Source organism: Nematostella vectensis, chromosome 1 (genome assembly GCF_932526225.1).
Source record: "Nematostella vectensis chromosome 1, jaNemVect1.1, whole genome shotgun sequence".
Classification (NCBI taxonomy): domain Eukaryota; kingdom Metazoa; phylum Cnidaria; class Anthozoa; order Actiniaria; family Edwardsiidae; genus Nematostella; species Nematostella vectensis.
This window is the reverse complement of record NC_064034.1, coordinates 18,577,230-18,603,016: the sequence shown is the minus strand read 5'-3', so window position 1 is coordinate 18,603,016 and position 25,787 is coordinate 18,577,230. Positions and strand designations below refer to the sequence as shown.

The 25,787-nt window shown below is 39.7% G+C and overlaps 1 protein-coding gene and 1 pseudogene across 7 annotated transcripts in view; one reads left to right on the top strand and one right to left on the bottom strand.

The window, feature by feature from the left end:
- Positions 1-3,652: 3,652 nt before the first annotated feature.
- LOC116619339 overlaps positions 3,653-25,787 on the bottom strand; it is a 38,458-nt gene continuing 16,323 nt past the window's right edge. Inside the window, exons 1-4 of one of the 7 annotated variants that reach the window (XM_048726250.1) lie at positions 17,057-17,215; positions 7,100-7,812; positions 6,743-7,000; positions 3,653-6,337 (exon numbers count right to left, since the gene is read on the bottom strand). In XM_048726250.1, the coding sequence (XP_048582207.1) occupies positions 6,049-6,337; positions 6,743-7,000; positions 7,100-7,359 (807 nt within the window). In that variant the 5' untranslated portion in view covers positions 7,360-7,812; positions 17,057-17,215 and the 3' untranslated portion in view covers positions 3,653-6,048. Of the gene's footprint in view, positions 6,338-6,742; positions 7,001-7,099; positions 7,813-8,445; positions 8,556-17,056; positions 17,216-17,933; positions 25,758-25,787 lie in introns of those variants that run through there. The other 6 variants (XR_007307528.1, XR_007307532.1, XR_007307538.1 and 3 more) reach the window with 6 other exon arrangements.
- LOC125563027 lies at positions 5,077-6,154 on the top strand (annotated as a pseudogene).

The following is a 25,787-nucleotide window of genomic DNA, read 5'->3' as shown; positions in this document are numbered from 1 at the left end:
AACGTATAAATTAAATGAGCAGTTTCCGTTATATTGTCAAGTTGTTCCATTCAAAATTAATGTAAAAATTGTCACCAAAACAAACCGTTTACTGACCGTAGCTTCACATTGTGAACACAACTTTTGCCGGTTGTCATTGATTTATCACCCACTTCCACAGCCATTTTGATTAGCTAAGATAGCAAATCCTTGAGCACTCATTGGTTGCAAGCAGTTTATTGGCTTTCATTTCTGTGTGAATCGTGAAAAACTTATTAAAATTCTTCCTTCTACAAATGAAGGCTTATATTGCTAAGGTATGTAGGAGTTTAGCTAAAAATACTCAGTTGCATTGGAGAAATGATGTACTGTTTTGCATAATAGATCAAGAACTATATCTGGCTATTTATATTCAGTAGCAAGCGAATGTTTTCGAGATAACGCAACATAATTTCGAAATCAGTAAAGACATTTTCTTTCTCTCTAGTTTGCATATTTATTTTCAAGATACTTGGGATATAAAATGTGTTTCTACCACTTCTCTATAAAAACTCTATATTGAGATTGAGTTTGTTTGTTTTCCTTTGGTACATATTATTTGTTTTTTTCTTCTCTTTTATACCTTTTCATAAATATAAGTATATAAAAAGTGCTTGCATAGATAAATACATGCTAAGTAATGACATAATATAGCTGGTATAGCTAGGAAATACAAGGATATCTTTTTTTTTTTTCAGGTGAATTAAGGTAAATAAAGAAAGGAATAAAGTATACCGAATGCAGACATGTCTTAAATGATTTTCATTTCCTTTTATTGTTTAGTATAATTAGGTATATTCAATCAACCTGCATTTCTTTTTCTATAGCCCACATAATCTACTCAAGCTTGCTGTGTTGATACTTTCCTGAATGAATAAAATGCCTTAACCATATTCTGATTTTTGAAATCCTTCATTGACACGGGTGGGAACACTGGACGAAATAAAATATTTAATAACCTTTAAATGTATAACAAAAGGTGGAGAAATTTAAAATTTAGATACATTTCAGTGTATCTTTCAAGAGCCTGAAATATTAACTATACGTACCTTTCAGTAAGTTTTTATAGGTCTCGAAATGTTCATTTCGAAACCTTTAAGAAAACCATTGAAAGGTACTTAAATGTAAACTTTATGAAACTATCCTGAGCACGTAAATCCATTAAATTTTATCTTTAAATCTCTTTTAAGTTCCTTAAATGAACCTTAATGTAACTTTCCTGAATTTTAAAGCTTTTAAATTTTATCTTTAAATTTCTTTTAAGGTGTTTAAATAAACCTTTATGAAACTATCCTGACACGTAAATCCATTAAATCTTATCTTTAAATCTCTAAGTTCCTTAAATGAACTTTAGTGTAACTTTCCTGAATTTGTAAAGCCATTAAATCTTATTTTTAAACTTCTTTAAAGGTCTTTATAAACGTTTATGAAACTTTCCTGAATTAGTAATCATTAAAGTACACCTTTATAAAACTATAAAACTTTATAAAACTGTACAAATCATGCACTCTTTGAATCATTAAATTTCACCTTTAAAATTTGAAAGTTATCTCACTTCCATATTTACGACCCTATAAATAACAAAAAAATGTTTTTCAATATAGTGTGTGTGTGTATGGCTCTACAGCATTCACGGCCGGAGCATCTGGACATATTTTTATCCTCATCATCATAATAGTTTTTAAGCAGGAGACACAATAAACAAATGTTAAACTATCTTTCTACTTTTATTTAAACTCTCAGTAATCTCTTATATATGGCTAGTGGCATGAAATCTGATTTAAAATACAGTCTAATAACAACTAACATCTAAAAATCTATCTTTAATGTCATAAAATGCTCACTATAAAACAAAACAAAGACAGTCACTTTGACTCAAAGGCATATTTCTATATGAAGGAAATAACCACTATTTTTTATATACAAATAAATAATAGAGACAAAAACAAAATATAAATTATTTTAAAATCTGAGTAAGTCTTGAAAAATATATACATAATTTAGCCTTTCTGGAAAAGCTCTAGCAAAAAATTAACTGGAATTTGATTTTTTATTTATTTATTTTGTTTTGACGATATAAAAAGAAATAGACTTGAACAACCATATTCATAGCTAACAAGAACTAAATACTATTAGATTGTACTGGGCGCTGTGGGGTAGAGGTCTGCAGTCGAGCATCTCGTCACTGGTTCGCATTTTTCCTCTATGGTGTCAGAGGAAAAATGCTTATATGGCTTAGAAACTTTCTGATTGACCGTAGGCAACGAGTTGTTGTAAATGGTGCCTGTTCAAGCTGGTCAACTGTGCTGTCTGGAGTGCCGCAAGGCACTGTATTGGGACCAATATTATTTCTAATGTTCATCAACGACATGCCATCTGGTATCCAATCACAAGTGAAGCTTTTTGCTGATGACAGTGTACTCTATCGCCCCATCCATGACCATTCCGACTACGCAATCTTACAACAAGACCTGCATTACCTTGAGCAATGGGCCAAACGGTGGCAGATGTCATTCGCCCCTAAAAAATGCTACGTGATGTCGATCACTTTGAAGCGCTTCCCATTTCAAGGTTCCTACACATTATGTGGTTCTGTTCTGGAAGGTGTGCGGTTTCAAAAGTACTTAGGCATTTACATCACGCCCAGTCTTAACTGGTCCAAACAGTGTGACGAGATCAAGAAGAAAGCGAACAGGGTGCTAAACATTCTCCAGAGGAACTTATCATCATGTCCCGCTGAGGTCAAGGAGAAAGCCTACATTAGTCTTGTGCGTCCTGTAGCTGAATATGCCTCCCCAGCGTGGTCTCCACACACTCAAAAGGACATCAACTGTGTCGAGTCAATTCAACGCCGCGCTGCCCGCTTTGTCACAAACGATTATCGTAGAGATAGTAGTGTTTCAAACATGATTGCCTAACTAGGATGGCAATCGTTACAAAATCGTAGAGTGGTAAATGATATTTCTTTATTTTACAATGTTAATTTTCATCACGTAAACATTGACTTTCCCACTGACATTAAGCTGAGACACTTCAATTATGCTACTAGGACTAGCGCCCGTCATTGTTTCCAGTTTGACCATCCAACACCAGCAGTAAATTGTTACAAGTTTTCGTTCTATGTAAGATCTGTTCCAGTTTGGAACTCACTGTCTCAATCATGCTTTAACAATATATCAACTGTAACACAATTTCGTGCGGCCTTGCCTAGCGAGCTAATCCTGCAATGATCGTATGCTTTATTTATTTGTTTTTAATGTTTTTTTTTTTTTTTTTTTTTTTTTTTTTTTTGTGTATCATTACTATTACTTGATTGTACTGTTTATTTATGTATTATTTATTATTATTTATCTATTTATTCTGTTGTTGTAGTCAGCTTTTTTTTTTTTTTTTTTTTTTTTTTTTTTTTTTTTTGGGCCTTGGTCGTCGACCGCTCATTGCCGGATTAGCTTGCTAGGGGCAATTATCCTAATTAAAGATTAAAGACACCGCCCATTTCTTGATGTTGTCTGGACGGGGTCTGTCTGACCTTCTCATTCCTCTAAATCTCTTGGCCATCTTGAGCGCCCTATCATCAGCGCCCTACGACTTAGTCTCTCCCTGTGATGGCTCTCCAACTCTTTCTTTCCCATTCTCAGCTCCTTCCTCTCCCACTTTAACGATTTCACAAAGAAGACAACCCCATCTTCCTCTTCCTAGCTCTCCTCTGATGAGATGTAGTGGACATCATTTAAAGTAGCTCTTTCAATTGAAATGGCATTAAAATCGGCCTCGAGAGCAATAAATGCGTCCATTGTTGTCGAAAAAAGTAAAACAATCCATCAAAACATCATTTTTGGCGTATTTTTAAACTTTTTCAATATTTCTCATGGACTCGCACTTTATCATTTTCGATCAGCATCAGTCTCCACGCGGTTACAAACGTGCCGAGGGTGACTGAAACGAGGGGTTTACGTCATATCAGGAACGGAAGTGCCTCGCACATTCTCAAAACAACAGCGTTCATGCGACTTCTACAAGACCATAGCGAAACCAGTGCGACTTATTACAGATGTTTTACGTAGAAAAAAGGTTTTTGATCGACGAAAATGCCCAATCGGTGCATTGTATTCGGTTGGGGCAATGTATCGTCGCAAAAAGAAGGGATATCCCTGCATCTGATACCATTTTATGGTGACGACCGACCCGAGGCAAAGAGTCGTAGAAGGCGCTGGATCGATTTCGTGAATTCTAAAAGACAGGCAAAGGGGAATCGAGTATGGAAGCCAGGTACAACTGCATCGATCCGCTCAAAGCACTTTTTGCCGAACGGTTTTCCAAACGTGTATGCTGGTGAGGTGAGGGAAAACGGCTGAAAGTAGACGATTTCGGCGTGTCTGTTTGGCCGACCGTGCATATGAGAAGGGCAGATGAGGAGACAGCTCCCCCAACAAAACGCACCAAAAGAATGGTGAGTTGATATCTATATTTACAAATTTATCGTGAATGACAGAAACAGTGATTTCGTAAGCGATTAGTTCGCCATACTCAAGTCTATATGCCTTCTAAACTTGCAAATGGTTTCAATTGTTTAGAGGGTGAAAGCAGCGAAGGAACGCGCAGAGAGTTTGTTTGGGCCTGGCACGTGGGCCATCCCTTCATCTGCACCTCAGGTTAGCAAGTCTTTTACATTGATAATCTCCGTGTATCAGTATTTTTCGTGGGTGATTGTTTCATCTACACTATGTTTAAGCTCTGACCCTATATTTTGCTGTATTTATTTTGCAGACTGATGTTAGCACTGGTTTGTTTATGCATGACATGTGGGCCATCCCGTCAACTTCATCCGCGCCTGAGGGAAGTCAGGGTTTTTTTATTATAAAAACTCCTATTTTATTTTTTTATATATGTTTTTGCTACACTTTTTTATAGACTGCTGTAGCCACTGCTGAAAGTGACGCTGAGATTGAGCCCTTTGATAACACCACATCTGTACCTGAGGTTTGTTAGATTTTTATAATGATCAAATCCCAATATCAATATATCTCTGGATCTATTTATGTTTTACTCTGATGTGACATGGCAATCTCCATTGGGCACCGGCCCGCCAACTCATCTAGCGTTGATGAGTTTAATGTTCTAATACCAAGAAAATACATAACTAGTAAAAGCTAAAGGCCTTTGAATTGAAAACAATTATCAATCCAACCAAATAATTAATTGCAGACTATGTAGATGAACTGTACATGTTCCTGCTAAAATCGAGTGAAGATGAGCTGGCTTCAGCAATAAATGAACTACAGGAGCTGACACCAGAGCCAATGGTCTCTATGATGGAGAGAGAGTCAAGAGAGGTGGCCTTGGAAAAGGCATTCAAAGAGACAAAAAATGACCATCACAGATGTGCCTCCTACTGAACAACCAGTTGCTCCAGGTTTGATTTTTCTCTCTCTTTCTACTCTACTGGTTAGCAGTACAGAATTATGATTGAACTCAAAAGCATATGTGTATAGACAAGCCATATAGCCATATCTTAGCCATGTGTCTTTGGCAAGTTAAACATTTATGCATGCATGCATGAGGTTGTGTAAAAAATATTTAACTAATTCCAGTCTTTCACTTTTATAGTTTTTTTAGAACCCCCAAGACAAGTAGCAGCTGTAAGTGGCAAAGAGAGACGGTGCACCACTTGCCATTTTCCTATGAAAGGTCACAAGAATATCTCCACCTGTCCCAGAAATCAAAAATAGATTTAGAAATAGATTGAGGCTTTGCTCATTAGAAGGCAGAAAGTGCTGCAGTGCTTATACAAGTAAATATAGTATGTAAACTTGATTCATGGATTAATGACAACCACTCTACATTCTGTGAAATGTGTTGTAGACAGTCAGCTGTAAAAATTCAATTTATTATAATTAATCTGGGGTTCAATTTTTTAAACATATGTAAGGAAATAGAAATAGAATTCATAGTTTAGTTATTTGCACTTAAAAATAAATAACTGGCAGCTGAAATTGATGTAAAGAAAAAGCATTGTCTTTGCCTACCAACTTATAACGATTTGTACTTGAATCGATAACAATTCGAGAGAGTTTCTTTTACTGTAAGCACCAATAATAAATAAAACATACACATGGAAATAATTCCAATATCCAAATCAATGAACAACGAAAATAAATGGGAATCTCTTAGTTCAAAACCAGCACCGTCATCATCTTCAGCCATTGGAAATGTCCGGCGTATGGCATGGTATGCACATGCAGGTAGTGGAATTCTTTTCCTTCCAATGATTCCATAAATTAGCTTAGTAAACTCCCTGTAGGCTAAAGCCCTGAGCAGTCTGTAATGAAAGCGAGCAGCGGTTAGAGGTGGAATAGATTTCAAGGGAAAATCACATACAAGACGAGATCTATTTGAACATGATTTATCTATTTGATTTATGCAACAAGAACATGATATTACAGAGCTGGCGCCATGTGTACCCTAATCACGAACTCTAACATGAAAGCTAGTAATGGGCTTTTTAGTTCCAGCAAAAGCATCAAGAGTAGAATAAATTTTGTGTCTTAAAGAAATTAGATATGACTAGAAATTATTATTTTTACAAAAGCAATGATTTTGGTGTTTGCGCGGATCAGAACTTGTTTATCAATGCCATATCATAACAAAGAACAAATTAGAAGGAAAGGCAAAACGCGCCAAGTAGCCAGTGAATAATAATTGCGCTTCTAAAAGGAATACATACCTTTCTTCTGTCCCGGTCTGCTTGTATGTTTCCTTATCTCTTCGGCGCAACTTTTTTGCTGCCATTCTCAGGCTCCATTTCTCCAGGCACACCGGAGCAAATCCTGGGTGTTCGGTTACGCACTTTTTAGTGCATGGTTCTAAATCTTGTACAACAAGATCGCTCTGCAGTGCTTCCATGCAGCCTTCTAACTCGGTACAGCAATAACATTCGTTAATATTTCTTACGAATTCCGTGTTACAATTTTCGTATTTACACCTAGTGAAAAAAGATAGGTAAATATTGGTATCACAACTGGGCGACCTAACCGGTCAAAGGCAACGAGGTATGAGATTCCAACTACCGAGTAGTTCGTACCGTTCGCCATCTCGTGCTTTTGTGAGTCGTTTATTGAGATCTTCTTCCATCTCTCTCTTTTGTTCCTGTTCAGTTTCGTGGGTGTGCAGCCATTCTGGATCGGCTAATGGCTCTACAGCATATCCGTTCTCTTCCGATTCCGAGTCACTTTCTATCTGATTCGAAGGTCCAGCGCCCGGCTCAAACTCATGCGTATCTGATAGGGAACTCGGTTTATAAGCAGATGATGATGCAGTGGACGAATCATCATCAGTTGACATCGTTTGCGATAAAAATAGCACGTTTTTAAGGAGATCGTATCTTATTTTTCTCTAGCTCAAATCTATCCGTACTGCTAGTAACTAAGAACTACTTGGAAGTGTGAGATTTTGGGTTCCTGTTTTGACGTCACAACCGGAAGTGGATGGAAAGCCTATTGTTTTTACCTCGCTATGATTGGCTAATTGTATTGAGCCGATTTACATGCTGTCGGACAGCGGATAGGGTGTAGCAAAAAAGTGTAAAGAAGCGGGAATTCTGAAAAATCACCAAAAAAAAGATATTTTGATGGATTTCAGTGATTTTTTCGATGGATATGAGATCAATAATTATATTTTAAGGCTATTCAGGTGTCTATAGAAGTGAAAGAGCCACTTTAACACATCAACAAACCTGTTCTTCTTCTCCTGTCGCCAGTCTATAGTCCCCACAGCATTAATGAGTCTCTGCTGTTTCTGCAAGAGAAGAAATTGTTTGATAAGTATGTGCACTATGTTTTATAAAGCCTATACTTGTCATGCTGATGTTATTATTCCTTTCTTCATGGACATTGCTACAAGAAAACCCTTGCATGGTTTCGTGTTTTCTTGACAACCAAGTAAAAAGTGGCTATGGCTACAGAAACCATCACATAATTTATCAATAAACATTTCCTTATGTCATCCTTTTAGGATGCTATTGTTTGTTTGTTTTCATAAGTACACTCCCCTCTGAAAAAAATAGTCAGTTTGCACTAGATTATCATGTGACTTTTTGAGTGGCACGCTAGCACCAGAAGGATAAGCCTTTACTGACGAAAACACATTTTCTGGATAGTTTGTAAACGCTGAAGTAGTTGCTTATTGATGCCGTTATTTTGCCAACAAAAGCTGGGTGCCAGTTCACCACACAAAAGGTCCTGTGATTTGTTTACAATCACACAAGTGTTGCACAAGTGCATATCAAAAACCCTTTGTAGAAAATTTAGGAATCAAATTTTCCTCTCCTTACTAAATAAGTTTTCATTAAAACTAAAAAACCTTTGTGTTATAGCTGAGCAAATTCACAGGGTTTGACTACACAATCAATATTCCTCTAAAAATACTCACTGTGACAACCCTCTGGTACTATTTGCATGATGTCCTATGAAGAGCCAGCGTCCCATCATTCTTTCTCTTTGCGTCGTCCTTCAAACTTTGAAAATACTGTTTAATGGCAGCTTAAAGGAAAAAAATTAATTAGAAGGCTCAAATGTCAGAAACATCTTTCTGATGTTTCACAATTATAAAACCTTGGTGACTTTTAATAAATATATTCCAAAAAGAAAACATTCAGTGGACATATATAATATATTCATATTAATTTGCACCAAGCATTTTCTTCCAAGAAACACCACTGCAGAAAAAGTTACGCAAACATGCTTAATTTTATGTTTTGATGGAGACTCAGACTTAATTTTTGACAAGTCCGTTAGCACTTTACAGAAGTTGAACTTCTCTACATGGAGAATTTTTTTTTACTGCCAAGCATGATTAAATTTTCTCGGATAACACATAGTGGAAACTGACTGATTATATACAGTCGAAGCTCTTGTAGGCAACCACCCTTGTGAATTGAAAATCGCGATCATTAACAGAGCTGGTCACTTACTTTGTTGGTGGTTTGAAATTGTGGTTGATAACAATGCTGGTAACCAAGTGGTTACTCAGAGAGCTTCGACTCTTTGTCCTTTGACTGCATATCATATCATTTGTGTGATACTCATAGTGTTATACTATAACAGAATATTCAGGTTTATTGAGAGTTTACAAACAACCATAAAGTTACCAATAAGAAAAGATAGCATTTGTGAAGCATTTGTTTTGAGCTAAATCGATATGTCCCTCAGCTATCTGACTATCTGACTTACTCTTTATTTCTGAGACTGGATATGCACAGTTTTCTCCCCCATTGTCTTGTAAAAAAATAAGTTCTTATATGCTGTTTACTGCATGATGTATGAAGGAAACAATCACTGTATTCTTGTTCTGTTTGTGCGTTTACTGTTATTTTTCTCTATTGTCAATTAACTATCCGTGTTTACATGTTATAAATTTTAGCGAGTCCTTGGCCAAGGCATGTTGGTTTTACCTATTGTTATATTTTAGCGAGTTTATGTAAATTGTTCATGTAACTTTGTAGTTTGTCAAAATCTAGTCAGTTTTCCGTTGTATGCTGCGCCGCCAACAATAGTTTTCGCTCTATTGTAGAAATGTCACCGTTAAGGTAAAGTAATTTGTTATTAACCTATTTCCTTTTTCCCCTATTTCAGTGTAGAGTAATATATGTCTGTATTTTGTTTCAGTACCGTATTAAAGGGAAATTATATTTACGCGTAACTTGCGGTACATAGTACTTAACGACAAGGAGAGGTGCTGGCGTGTTGAGATGTCTAGGTCAAACGTCCAAGAGTTAAGAGGATCGATGACGGCCTATAAAGGGCACATCACTAGAAGTATCAATCAAGTTGACCAGTTGTTAACACAATATGGTTCCCCGACATCGGAGGTTCTCCGGCAAAAGTCTCGACTAGAGAAGCTATGCGATCGTTATAAAGGAAAATGTCTAGAATTCTATCAGGTCATCGAGGGATCTGCGGATCGTGGTCAAGTAGCAGGAGAATTCAACCGAGTGATGGAGAAAGTGAAGGAATTGGATACAAGATATGGTCAATGGTTATTAACAGCACGGCCAACCCAAGTAACACAGGCGGGTCAAAGGCTAGAAGGGTCCCCGAGTCATCACGCAGTACCAGCAGATACCGAAGATATGTCCGGGATAATACAGGATACTCAAACTACACTTCATACACAACAACAGAGGTCGGAATTTACCCGGTCTTCAAGGTCCAGTTATAAGAATGCCTTAGCCCAGATGGAGTTAAAGAAGGTGAAAGCAGAACAGAAAATAAAGGAGATGGAGCTCGCCCTAGAGGAGGATCGTTCGCGCCTTAAAATAAGACAGAAACGGCTTGATATGCAGAGGAACGTCATCCAGGCTGAGTTAAAGGCGGAAGAAGCAGAAATGGAAGCCCTGCTGTCACAAGGTTCAGGAAGATCAATCCCAGGTATTGAAGGCAAACCTCAACGGAAACGGTAAGAAAGTATCTGTCTTCTACTCGATCGTACCAGACGACTAGTGTAGATGAATCTGTTGAAGGGAAAATCGACAATGAGCGCATGCATGTTTATCGCAACCAGGAACATTCCGACGCACTAAAGAAATTAGCAGAAGGGATTAAAAGACTTGATATGCCTAAGAGGGAATTTGTTTATTTCAATGGGAATCCCTTGGATTATCCTAGGTTCATCAAGAATTTTGAAGTTAATGTTGAGGCTATGTCATCGGACAATAACACTATATTATCTTATCTCATTCAATACTGTACTGGGAACGCGAGGGGGGCTATTCAGAATTGTGTTATCCTGCCAGAGTCTGAAGGTTATTCTGCAGCACGAGACATCCTGGAAAGAAATTTCGGTCAGAGGCACGAGGTCGTGCGTGCTTTCATAAACAAAGTTGTGAAAGGTCCCAAGATGAAAGCTTCTGAGAAGGATAAGCTTTTGCAATTAGCTCGTGATATGAAGAATTGTGAGATAAGTTCAAGAGAAATGCACTATGAGGCGGATATCAACAGCATGGACACGTTAACGAAAATCGTCAAACGTTTACCGGTGCATATGCAAGGAAAATGGGCTGATGAGTCAGGAAAGCTATTAGAGCTCAAGCTGGAACCTAATTTCTCGGATTTGACCAACTTTGTTGAAAAGAAAGCAAGAGTTGCCAACACAGAGTTTGGTCGGCTAGTCGGTGCGAAGCCAGACGATAAGAAGTTGTTGAAGCCTGTCGCCAAGTATGAACACACTCCAGCGGTAAGGTCCTCGTTTTTTTTGCGACTGGAGGCAACGGTATACCAAATGACGACGGCTCCAAGATACAGGAGGTCAGAACGAAAGTCAATCATTGTACATTTTGTAACGGTACACATGAGTTGGTCAAGTGCTTTAAGTTCAGAGATAAGTCGTTTCCTGACAGGAAAGCGTTTGCAAGATCTAATAAACTCTGCGACAATTGCTTATTACCGAATCATATTTCTAGGCGCTGTAAAACCGACAGAACTTGTTTGGTCAGCGGCTGCTCAGAGAAACACTTTTCGCTCCTTCACCCACCTCCTGGTCAGGCATCGCAGTTACCGCTTTAAGAACAGTCTTTCGGTTCCCGAGCTTAAGAAGCGTCACCCCCCCCCCCCTGCACTGGTCGCCACAGGACCACCGGCGTCTTCCAGTCTTCCTAATGCATCAGGACACCACGTCAGCGATGATAGCTCACATCTTTCATACAAGAGTTGGTCTCAGAATTGTCCCAGTGATAGTTTATGGCAAAGGTTCCACTGAAGTGCAGACCTACGCCTTCCTTGATGACGTTTCGGATACCACCCTATGCTCAGACGGTCTTCTTCAGAGGCTTGGTATCACTGGAATTCCTACAACTTTCCAGTTGACTACCCTCAATGCTGAGAAGACTGGAAGAGGAATGGCGAAGAAGTACAGCTTCAAGTAAGGTCTCTTACTGGTAACGAAACTGTTCATCTCGACAAGGTCTGGTCCGTGGCCCGACTTCCTGTCTCCCCTCGTCACATTGCCGTACCAGAAGATCTTGTCGAATGGCCCCACTTGCACGATAAAGACCTACACAACATTTATAACGCAGAAGTTACTTTGTTGATCGGCAACGATGTGCCAGAGGCGCATTGGACTTATGAAGAGCGGAGAGGACGACGAAAACAGCCCTATGTTGCAAGGACCATTTTAGGATGGACAGTTGTAGGACCACTTGATCAAACTAATAATGATGAAGAAGATTCCACCTTTGCCTGTGAAGCCGAGATGCTGACTTACCAGATCAGAAGGATGTATGACGCCGATTTTGCTGAATCCCCGTTGTCTGGAGAAAGTATGTCGGTTGAAGACAAGCGCGCTTTAGCCATCATGGAGTCCTCAGCGTGTTTAGTGGATGGTCACTACCAGCTTTCCCTTCCCTGGAAGTATCAACCGCCATGTCTTCCGGACAACCGTGTCGTCGCAGAGAAGAGATTGTCCTACTTGAAACATCGCCTGGAGAGTCCTGTCCTCCATCAGAAATATAGCAAGACTGTGGAGGAGTACATTGACCTTGGACATGCTGAAAGAATCTCTGAGGATAGCTATCCAGTCTGGTATCTTCCTCATCATCCAGTCTTCCACGCACAGAAACCGGAGAAATGCCATACGCTTTCTTTGGTGGCCTCACGGTGACCTTACGAAAGATCCTAAAGTTTACAAGATGGAAGTGCATCTATTTGGAGCAAAATCATCACCAAGCTGTGCCAGTTTTGCTCTCCGCAAGACAGCAGAAGACAACAAAGCAGACTTTCCCAAACAAGTTTCTGAAACTGTGAGGCGAAACGTTTACGTCGGTGATTGTTTGAAGAGCGTCGCCACTCGAGAAGAAGCAAAGAAACTAGTTCCTGATCTTACTACCTTGCTGGCGAGAGGAGGCTTTCGCCTAACTAAGTGGATGTCAAACAGTCGTGAAGTTGTCTCCAGTATCCCAAATGACGAGCGTGCGCCATCGATGAAGAACCGAGATCTCAATCTTGACGGCCTTCCCGTTGATAAGGCTCTTGGGATGTGCTGGGATGTGGAACAAGACACATTCTCCTTCCGATCTCTCAAGGAAATGAATGCCAACACTAGAAGAGGGATTCTATCCGTAGTCTCCTCTCTGTACGATCCGCTTGGTATCATCGCCCCCCTGATTCTCCCTGCTAAGATGTTATTGCAGCGTCTATGCAAGAACAAATACGGCTGGGACGACGTCATTCGTCCAGACGAAGTTCGGCAGTGGCAAGAATGGGTGGGGTCCGTTATATGCCTCTCAGATTGTGTTGTCCTTCCACGATGCGTTAAGCCGATGAGTCTAGAGAGAATAGTATCTACCCAACTACATTGTTTCTCTGATGCTTCTACTGAAGGTTATGGAGCCGTGTCCTATTTGCGTATTGTCGAAAATCAAGGTAAAATCTCCTGCAATATCCTGCTTGGAAAGTCCCGTATTGCCCCCCTCAAGACCGTTACTATCCCAAAGCTAGAATTGGTAGCTGCGACGGTAGCTGCGAAGCTTCAGAGGCAGATCAGTCGAGAGCTTGACATACCTATACACGAGACCATCATGTGGACTGACTCTACCATCGTGCTCCAGTACATTCAGAACACTGATAGTAGGTTTCCAACGTTTGTAGCCAATCGCTTAGCTGTTATCTACGAGTTAACTTCACCGTCTCAATGGCGTCATGTAAGCTCTGATCTGAATCCAGCCGACTATGCTTCGAGAGGGATCTATGTCTGTCAGGATGCTAAGTTGAAGACGTGGCACCATGGTCCATATTTCCTTCATCAAGACGAGAGTAATTGGCCAGAGCAGCCAGTTTTGCGCCCCACCAAGGATGAGGCCAAGCAAGTGAATAGTATACAAGCCACCGAACACGAGGAAAACCAAGACAGTGGTGTCCAAGGAGTGACTACTTCAAACAAGTTCCCGAACGAATTCTTCAGCCATTTCTCATGATGGTACAGCCTAAAGAAAGCAGTCGCCTGGCTTCTCCGATTCAAAGATTATCTTCTTTATCGAGCTGGGAAAAGATCTCACGAGGATGTCAGCACCACCCAGCTCACCGTCTCTGAGATCAGAAATGCAGAGTGCGTTGTCCTCAAGTCTGTACAAGCCAAGCACTTCTCGAGGGAGTTAGAAGCTCTAGCAAAAGTAGCCAGCCCCTCATTGCAATACACCCGGAAGCAGCTTAACAGCGCACAGTATGTAAGTCCATTACGGAAACTGCAATCATTCGTCGCCGACGGCATCATTCACGTGGGAGGACGCCTAGAGCGATCAGCTGAGTTGTCATACCGAGCCAAGCATCCAGTCATATTTCCTGCGAATGACCATATTACAGATCTCATCATTCGACATTACCACCAACTAGGGCATACAGGCTCTAATCAGGTCCTAGCCACAGTAAGACAGAAGTACTGGATAGTGAAGGGTACAGCTGCTGTGAAGAAGGTACTTGGATCATGTATCAAGTGCAAGAGATGGAATGCCAGGCCTGGTGATCAGATAATGGCTCCTCTCCCGTTAGCACGTGTGACACCATCTACTTGCCCCTTCTCCTCAGTTGGAATCGACTACTTCGGTCCGATACAAGTTAAAGTCAAGAGAAGTCTAGTGAAGCGCTATGGTTGTATATTCACTTGTCTCGCTATGCGCGCCGTGCACATAGAAGTTTCCTATGATCTGTCGACGGATTCATTTCTGCAGTCATTCTCGAGGTTTGTGAGTCGCAGAGGACCTCCAGTTCAAGTATACAGCGACAACGGTACCAACTTCAAGGGCGCCGAGCTGGAAGTAAAGAATGCTCTAAAATTGTGCAAGCTTGAAGTAGAGTGGCACTTCAACCCCCCTAAGGCGAGTCACTATGGAGGTGTCTGGGAACGCATGATTCGTTCCATTCGTAAGATTCTGCGCGTTCTGCTGGGTAATCAAGTGGTGGATGAAGAGACGCTGTTGACTGTGATGACAGAGGTTGAGAAGATCTTGAATGATAGACCGCTGACTCGTGTTAGTGATGACCCTAACGATCTGGAGCCCCTGACGCCCAACAAGTTGCTTCTAGTCTACCGGAACGCCTGTAATGCACCTGTTGATCCCTCATTCGACAAGTTCACGCGACGCTGGAGACAACTCGCAAAAATCAACCAGCCGCCAATCCAGCACGTTATCAAATATATATAGATCTTTAATTCAACCTTTGATTACATATGGTCTTGTAGCCTGGGGCCAGGTTGCACGTTCACATTTAGATAAAATTCTTGTTCTACAAAAAAGGGCAGTACGCCTCATGAATTTCCCTCCCTTTCGTTCTCATGCTGTACCATATTTCATCCAATCTAATATCCTGCCAGTAAATATGCTTTACTACAAATCTTTAGCTTCCCTAATGTTTGTTTCTATAATAATGCTGCTCCATCTAACATTCTAAATCTTTTCACACCTCTTCATGAAATTCACCAATACAACGCCCGTGGTTCGTCGGTCGGTAATTTTTATATCAAACAATCGAGACTTAACCAACAAAAATACTCTTTCTCAAGAATTGGAGCTAAAGTTTGGAATAGCCTGAACACCAACATCAGGAAATCGCCAAAATATAAATTTAAAAAAGAAGTCCAATCAATGCTTTTTCAAATGCTTGAGACTGAGGACAGTTATGCTGACATATATACGATACTCAATATTCAACAATAATCCTCCCAATTTTTCTTCTTTACTCTTTTCCTACTTTTCTTAATATGCAAACAAAAATATCTATAATTTAATACTTATTATGTATACTATAGTTCTTTTTACTATTTATGAAATCTAACGTCCTTCACACTGTCGGCCTAGACTAGCTAAGCTATTTGCCGACAGTGTGTTTATGTAAAATATTATTTGTAAAAGAAAATAAAAAACTGTTCTGTTCTGTTGCGAATTTCGGTTTTGAAGGAGGCGTGAGAGGAGTTTGTTCTCAAAAGGCGTAGGCCTTCTCCCTTGACAAAACCCTTCTTATTACTAAGAGGGTGACAAGAGGAAAAATGCGTGTACTGTTCAGTTGGCTTATAATGTGTACGGACATCAAGGATATTAGAATCCATGAATCTCTTGCCTTTAAAAAAATTTGTATCGAATTTTGTTTCCTGTATGACCCTGCCAAGGTGATCTTCAAAATACTCAAAAACTGAAGCACAATTATTGGTAGTGTTTCAGAAAACTATTCGCTTACAGGCGGACGAACGCTGGGCTTGTAACACTTGTGCTACATACCCAAATAGTCCGTGGGCCAGAAGTGCATTATATTCTTTCTATAATTTCTAGGTTTTTTTTTACATAAAACAAGCTTTCTTTATTTGAAGTGCAAAAAAGAAGCAAATTAAATATATATTTTGTATTTCTTGTTTCTTGCTTGATACGCTTGAAAAAAAAAAAACAGAAAAAAAAACATTGAAAAAAAGTTTTGATATTCCTGCAACTCCAAATGCTGTGCTCAAGAAAATTCATTACAAGCATATACATACTACAAATTAAATGATATCGAGTGGTGGCTTGATTCTTATGCCCGCTATAAATGCTGTAGGTTCGTAGCTGTCAACCTAACTTGGACAGAAATCTTGTGAAATTTGGTGAAATACAGAGAATGTATAAACATTGTGACCGTACGGCGTGGTTGTTTATTCCAGTTAAAAACCACAGGGAATCCACGTCGAAATTTCTCGAAAATGATTGTTTAACTGAACTAATATTTAGAAAAAGTAAATCTAACATTACATGTTTGTATCTAGTCCATTTTATTTAACTTGGTGAAAAATCTGCTAAAAAAAAAAAACTATACGCTCCGGAACAGGAGTAACCTGTCCTGACCACGAACGGCTGGTGTAGTATCTCTTGGCGGCGGTGATAGGGGCCAAAAGTGGGTTAGAAGTGCTCATGGCGGCGGGAAGATAAGCGGTCGTCGTGGAGGCGGACCATAACAAGGTTTGGGGGCAAGGGCTAACTGGGAAAGTGGAGAGGAAGTCGGTGTGCCAGCCAGGGGGAATGTGGACCTACCCCGGTTCACTGCTGGTGTCCCTGCCGACGGCTTATCCGCTGCAATTGCTTGGTGAAGGTTGATTCCTGATGATGTCAGCGGGGTGGGAATCCGCTGCCCGAGATGAATGGCAGTTTTTCCCTGGTGATTTTCCTGTCGTTGATTGCCCGCTGAATCTCCGCCCTCCGGGGGGGGGGGGGGGGGGGGGGGGGCGGAGACTCGACTCTAACTTCGTCTAAATGCATTCAAGACACATAAAAAATCTGCTAAAAAAGAGAGCCTGGGAAGGTTTTTGGGGTACCACAGTGTACCCACAGTCTCAAATTTGGAAAATAATTAAAGCGGCTTTGAAATTTGAAAGAAACACATGAAGTGTTGAGTACTTATATTTTTTAATTTATTCTGTTTAAAGGAGTTTGGAAAATATGGAATAAATAATATATATCTTATCGCGCCACCAGCGTTGCAGGGAAAACACACTCACTCGGCGTGGCGGTTGTCGTACCGACGACTCCTCAAAGTTTGAATTTCCGAGCAGTGCCTCGATACTAGTGCCCCTCGGTTAGAAAGTGCACACGATCTGTTGTGACAGATGGTTAATTCGATAGTCGACGGTAAAAAATTTGAGTGAAATTAGCAAATTGGTGACATGAGACTCGGTCAATTTGAAAGCTAAGGTATGTTTTCATAGTGTTTTTGTGCTGGATTGGCGGCTGGTTGATTTTTGCGAGTTTTATCGGGCCTCGAAGTAGTTGTGTGGTGGCCGTTAGCCGATGGAGTCCCCAGCCTTCCCTATTTTTATATAGATAGAGAAACACAATTTGTGGCGGGCTTCAAACTCGCTCTACTGACATTCTATCGGCAAAATTAAAATAAAGGAAGACTCAAACACAATAATACATGGTCTAATGTTTTATTTTTCACGATAAAGTATTTTTTGGCTAACATATAAATTCCCCCACACATTCCGTTGGCTTTATAAACTATTGACAGTAGCCTTGGGCTGCCTGTATGAGTACCTCTCTTGAAATTCAAATCCAGAGAAACGCAGTCCTTCATCTTCTTCGTGCCGACACTGTAACAGTTATTTATACAACATTATTCTCAAAAGCTAAACAAGGATTAACTTACCAACTTTGCAGTGTTAAATCTTATTGCAAGGACAGTTGCTACAGACTACCATATTTATGAAGAGACGAACATAAGAATAAAATAATTAAAATAGACAAAGAGAAAGGTAATTGTGCTACAAGGGCAGACAAATTAAGATAATGTGACTTTTTGGGTGGCAAACTCATCATATCAAAACAAACATAGAAATGTCTGTGGTCATCACACCGGAGATTGACCAAAAATATATCTTCAAGTACGGACCAGTGGGTCTGGTCTGTCCAATGAAGATAACTGATCAGAAAACGCTGAATAAGTTGATTTTTGTTATTGTTGCCGCCAAAAGCTAGCCTGTGTGGATCTGGTTTTAGAATTCTGTAACGCGCAGACAGGAAAATAAATATTTGAAACCGGATGTACGCAGGCTACCAAAAGCCTGAGCGCGAAAGTTTGGCACCAAAAAATGCACGTGACTGCATTTTAGAAATATGTTGAATCAAAGAATCCAAGAAAAGACCAAGCCGAATTTAAAAATATGTATTGATGATTTCAAATCCAAGCTGAATTCAACCATGCCAAATTCTGTGACAAGATTGTCAAATTGCAAAGTTGAGTCAAACAGGGTACATATTTGCATTTCCATTGTATTCTTACTGCCTCGTTCTATAGAAATCGAGGTGTGAAGTCCTGTATGCTGTAGTTACTGTAGTTGCTCCCAAAAGACACCAAAAGCTTACGAAAAAAGTTAAATGTTAAACTTGTAAAGAAGAACATTGCCAGTACAGTATTGCAAGTGAACCGTAAGTCATATCGATGTAAATCAAATGATGTAAGCTGCGTAGAATACGACACCATACAGCGGATACGGTGACCTTTGGTTATCTGAAGCGAAGGATGAATGTGTGAAAACAACTACTACTATCCGACTAGAATCAACGGGTTTTTTTCTTTAAAAACTTACTAAAAGTTACCAAAAGTAATAAATAATGAATAATTGCTGCCTGACAGTCTTTGGAAGCTGCTCTCCGGCGACGTTTCAGAGGATTTTGACAAGCCGAACTCCGCTCTTCTTGTTGAGACGTCAACTCTTCCATTCTCTCATGTAGTCGTCGGTTTCAAAACTTGTTGTAAAATAAGCGCCATGTTCTCATCGGCGGAGTTTCCCATTGGGTTTACTGCCATCGTTATCGAGATCGAGATTATAGCGCGGATTCAAACGGTGAATTCAAGAGAGAAGTGTCAGCTGAGATCTGTCGCCAAACTCACGGTGCTGCTACTGACGTGACGATAAACAGACCCCGCGAAAAGCCCGCCGCGCAGTCACGTGACGGTGTAACACAAACGGTTTCAAGGTGACGAGGATCGCGGGCTCAAAAACTCACACTTCAACACCGCTACTTCAAAATACGAATACAACTCTCTACATAGTCAAATTATACAGTTAATCATATTGTTTCGAAACGTAATTTTCGCGCAAAATGCCAAGTGTACGAAGGAATAAGGGCTTCAAGAAAAGTGAGAGACGTCCATGTAGATTTTGCTGTGTAAAACTCTCTTACCGATCTCGATATCAGCATGCGAAATACAGGAGTTGCGTGAAGTTACAGCCAGCCCCACTGCCAGGAACACCATCTCATGCACAAGGAGATCCAGATGTTTCCAATGAAAAGTTTTCTGATTCTGATGAAAATGACGAAGCTCAGGAACCTTTCATTACTGGTAAGAAGATTTCAGTTATACCAGATTATTCCTTGGGTCTGACAAATGCTCTGGATCCGTTTTGCATGACACAATTTGTGATTATTTTGAATACTGAAATATCTTACTTAGCAGCTTTGTATTTTCGAAAATATACTCACGGAAGGATGGATTGAATTTCACTGGGGTTAAGGAGGATTTAGTTTTGGTGTTTTACTGCATCATATTTGGGTCTCTAGAGGTTTTTTTTTTAGCAACGTTCAACATTTAAGTGGCCCAATTATAGACAGATTTTGCACAACCGTGACCAATCCAAATAATACGCAGTGTGTCAAACTAACAGCAATTAGTTGAACTATATCCACCAGGGACCAGTTCCTATGCCTAAGCTGACCCACAATACACAGAATATCCAATTTTATTATGTCTACGATGGTACGCACGCTCTTATTGGCTGTTTAGCAGACTAGAATCCTACAATATCACTTGTGGGCAGTTTTGGATTTTTTCTGGCGCGGCCTTTGTTTACAAAGCCATGTGCATTTGCCTTTGAACAAAACTTTGCGATTCTACACTAAATCTTTCAAAACCTTATATTTATGAGAGAACATTTACTCCAATATAAGTTGTCTAATAATTAACAGTTAAAAGCATTTTGAGAGCAAACTTTACTACAAGGAAATAAATAACAACTGGAACTGATTTTGGAATAATACAAAACGACACAATTTTGTCAAAACAAGAACTCACTGAATATAAATAGTTTGTTCACTCTATAAATACTGAGAAGTAAAGAGTTAATACCCATATGTTTAGTGACTGAGCCCATGAAACACAAACTTGTATATGTGGCCTCAACGCTTCTAATATAATTCACCCCACAACAACAATATTTCTATGGCTAACTTATCATCACTAATTTAGAAATTACTAGAGAGGAGGCTGTTTCATCTGATCATGATCCAATATCAAGCATACAAGATGATGATTTTTCAAGTTCTGAAACTACAGGGGTATGCTATTCAGTTATGAGATACAGTCAATGGTCAAATGGGTGCATTTGGAATTTATCAGATGTGTCTTGGCACAGTAATGAGTAACCAGAAAGCTCTGGTAACCTGGATGCTGTACTTCTTGCTTGTTTGGCAGACAAGCTGCCATCTCAGTGATAATGGGCTGGAGTGGCTCCTACAATTCCTGTCAAGGTTTCTCAATGTTCTTGGGATGCAATCAAGTTGCAAGTTGCAAGTTGCAAGTGTTTTCCCTGGGACACTATACCTAATGCGAAAGTACCTGCGACTGGACAGAGATGCATTCCAGCGTTATGTGGTCTGCCCTAAATGCACGAAGCTCTACAAGCCAGAACAATGCACAATCATTGTCAACGGCAACCAAGTAGCACGCAGATGCACAAATGCTGTCCGACACAGGCGTCAGATGCGAGAATGTGGGCATCAGCTAGTAAAGAAAGTGGTGTTGACAAACAACACACAGGTATTCTACCCTTTAAAGGTATACTGCTTTAATAGCATCATCGAAACACTAGAGAGATTTGTCAAAAGGAGTGGCATGGTTCAAAAGTGTGAACAGTGGAGAGACCGGACCGTGGATGCTGTGGGGATTTAGGAGACATTTATGAAGGTGCAGTCTGGATAGAGTTTCTCGACTACAAGGGGCAACCATTTCTGAGCAAAGAGAGGAATTATGGTTTTATGATGAACTGTGACTGGTTCCAGCCATATAAGAGACGCTCTGATTTTTTCTGTTGGAGTTACTTATTTAGTTTTAATGAACCTACCTAAGGGAGGAACGGTTCAAGCGTGAAAACATTTTCCTAGTTGGGATCATCCCAGCTCTTTCAAAGGAACCAGCTTCACTCAACCAGTTCCTATGTCCACTTGTAGATGAACTAAACGCACTTCGGAGTGGCCTTAGTTTTGTTTCAAGCATCTCTCCTTTGTTTTCACTGAAGTTTCGTGCTGCTTTACTCTGGGCTTCGTCCGACATACCAGCATCAAGGAAGCTTTGTGGATTTGTAGGGCATTCTGCAAAACTTGGCTGCTCTCGCTGCTTTAAATCATTTCCTGGAGGGTTCGGAGAGAAAAGGGACTACTCTGGGTTTGATAGGGAGAATTGGAACATTCGCACAAATGTGGAGCAGAGAAGAAGAGTTCGTCAACTCTCACGAGCTCGTAGCACTGCAGAACAGAGGAAACTTAAGAGTCAACTTGTGGTTCGCTATACCAAACTATTGGACTTGTTTTTGTGCAATTGACCCCATGCACAACCTTTTTCTTGGAACAGCGAAGTCAATGTTTAAGCTATTGCTTGATAATGAAAGGCTCACCAACCAGGACTTAGCGAAAGTTGATGAGAGAATTTTGTCTATGTGTACTGACTGAGGTTGGAAGAATCCCTTCAAAAATATCTTCGAACTACGGTTCTTTTACAGCTGACGAGTGGAAAAACTGGACAATGGTGTATTCCATATACTGTTTGAATGGTCTTTTGCCTGAAGAGGATCTCAAGTGCTTGCAAACCTTTGTCATGGCTTGCAGCACTTTGGTGAAACCATACATCACTTTGGATGACGTCAGGAAAGGGGACTATCTTCTTATGAAATTCTGTAAGAATTTCGAGCTTCTGTATGGTGGCTTGGCTGTAAACACTGGGCGAAAAAATGATTTGCTCAAGTTTGTTAGTTGAGCAAATGTGATCCAAATTTGGTGCTCCATATTTTCTTCAACTTTGCATCTACAGCAAATGTAGTGTAAAGGTAGCTTTTGAAGATCTAGCAAATATAACGCAAATATGAAGTTTGCTATAGATTGTAGCATCATCATCACTTTATTCTCAACAAATGCTATAGATTCTAGCATCATCATCACTTTATTCTCAACAAATGCTAATTCACAACAAAATAAAAAATCAAAGTTTAATAAAATTTGTTCTTAGTAACTACTTAAATCTACTTTCCGATGTAGTCTTTTGCTTTGAATACTTAAAAGCTTAAGCATAAATTGTTGCTCTGTCTTGTTGTTCACTCGCCCTTGTTCACTTACAATGTCGAGACGACTGAACGCCGGTGAGTCATTCAACCTGAATATCCTCTGAGCAAAATCCTGCCTAAGAAAAAAGACCAAAAATACAACCTCAGAAAAAGAAATGTGATTTATCCTAGGGTTCACTCAGAGCGATTCAAAAATACTTTTGTCAATAGGCTTGTCTTTAAATATAGTGACATATAATTGATGTAGCGCATTTACTTATAATCGGTTTCTCCTACATTTTGTAAACTTAGACATGTTGATTTATCTAAGGCAATAAAGATTATTATTATTATTATTATTATTATTATTATTATTAGTCCTACAAGATGTGGCCGCCGTATGGTCTTGTTCTTTTCATTTCTACCAAAGAAGTCGGCGTGGTCAAAAGCAGCCAGGCTGAGGAGGAGATGCGTGTTGGGGAGTACACTAAAGTAAATTGGTCAAGAAAGACCTATAGAACCAAGGTGTTGGCAGTGGCAGGTATGAAAACACAGGTTTTGTGTCTTACGGTTAATTTGTATTCTACTCGCTATTCCTTGTTATTTTGCGATAGGATTTGTTGACAGTGTAATGTGTCCCCTCGGTCGATTTCTTGCTATTGTTCTTTCACTATCGTTTAGCGAAAGTAGCATATCCTTTTCAAAGGTTTTCATTCCTACCTGAACGTAGAGAGCCGGTACCAACGAATTTCAGTGACGGCTCTGTCAACTTTCGATTAGAGCGTGTTTTTCATTCTGCCGATCGACCTCAGGCTTTTGTTTTAGACAAGCCAATCACCGCACGTGTTAGTATATGCCAATCTGCGCCCTCGACTGAAATGTGTAAAGACCTATCTAAGGTTAGAATGGTAAAACGTTACCAGGCGTTTTCTCATCGAATCAAGGTATGTTTTCAAAATTACTTATAATTAATTATTAAGATTTTTCTCTCCAATATTAAGGCACAGTATTCAAGCACAATGGCCTTTTTTCTCGCTATGTATCTTCAAGGTTTCTTAATTGTTCAAAGTGATTTTTTGGAACGCTTTTTTCCTATTGAGATCAAAACATTGATTGTGATGAGCAAAACTTGTCATTCTTGATAAAAAATAGTCCTTATGGGAGCTAACATTTAACCTTTCAAGGTATAGAATATTGTTTTCGGAGGCACAAGAAATGAGATGTCTGTATAAATCGCAAGAAATGACTTGAGGGGACTGATATGTTGACCATACAGCACTGAAATGGCCTCCTGAAATGTCACCATAAAATTCCAAAATCCCATTTGTATTTGAATGATATTTAAACTTGTAATTTAATTTAACTTACATTTTTTAACATATAATTGCATAATAATATACATACACACACAAAGGCTGACAGTTGGAAAACGCAAAACATTTCCAAATAACCATGAACACAAGCTGATAGCAAGCTATCTTATTTGAAAATAGAAGCCAATTTTTGCTATCATAGAATATATGGCCAGTGTAATCCAAGAATTAAAAGAGTTTTTCTATTCAATTTTCTTTTTGTCTTCAAACAAGTGCCATAAATGTACCAATTAATGTTTATTAATTATTTGATATGACTAATATTATTTAGGCAATTTAGGAGATTCATTTTTCAAATGTTTCCATGGTCAGGTTTTTATAATGTTTTGTTCGTGTCCAATCCAGCCCATTTCCTGTCTTTTAAAAGAATGCTCGATTGCACTCAACAACAATCAGGAGTCTGGAAGTTTGACTGATGTGTATGATTTTGCCTTGTTCAATTTGAGATGCACTAGAAAAAGCCCAAAAGCAGTCGAGAAACAGCAATATTTCTAGGAACCTGTTTTATAGGAAAGACAGACATAGACAGGCCAACACATTTAGAAATTATCTCTTAAAGAAAACAAAAATGTGAATCAAAATAGGAAGTATCAAGGAAATATCAATAACTAACCATAAACAAAGTTATTGACTGAGTGAGATCTAACACTACATTTTGTATCTTTTTAGATGACAAGCTAAGTTTGATGAGGCAGGAAGATGGATACATCAAACTAATTGAAGATTGCATGCTGCCAAGCCCAGAAGATCTACACCAAATACAACAAGTACCCCCGACCCCCTAACTTTATCCCCAAATCAGGAAAAATAGATAATATCAACAATATGACCCTTCCCTCTGAAAGCTGTGAGGAGAAGCTGCTGCTCCTTTCTAAAAAAAAAAGCTGCTGCGATGCAGCTATAGGTGTACTTCTGGATAAAATTAACAACATGGAAACCACACATCATCGTATATTAGATCTACTCTCCCACACTAACACACCCACACCTACTCCGCAAACAATCACAGCTGCTGTGCAAACCATACCCATTGTCAAAACATCTGCAACTACGCAAACCCCTCCAATTGCCAGCACAACTGATACTTCAACCACACAATCCCCTCCAATTGCCCTTCATCATTAACCACACAGACCACCTAAGTGCCACCACACCTGAATCTTTAACACCAAACACCACCCTAATTGCCACCACACCTGAAGCTTCAACCACACAAACAACCACAATTGCGAGTGGGCGTTGCTCCACTCGACTGGTTTTCTGCTCAAGAGCACGAATCAGAAGACAGAAATGCCCTTGCATGTATTATAACAATACAAGTGCCACCTTTCACCTCCCTCTTGAAGGTGATCTAGTTTTCAAACTGAACCCAGGACCTGAGAACAGGTCCACTTCAACAGTTGTTTTATCTCACTCTAAAGATCGTAGTTCAAGATGGACTCGGACACGAAACGCTCGTAATCTTATCAACACTCAACAGTCGCTGCTTGAGGTGAACAACCCTCAGCACCTTCATCGAAGTCACGTCTCTCGTCAAGAACTGCGTCGAACCTAATAAACGTAAAAAAAATCTCAGGTTAC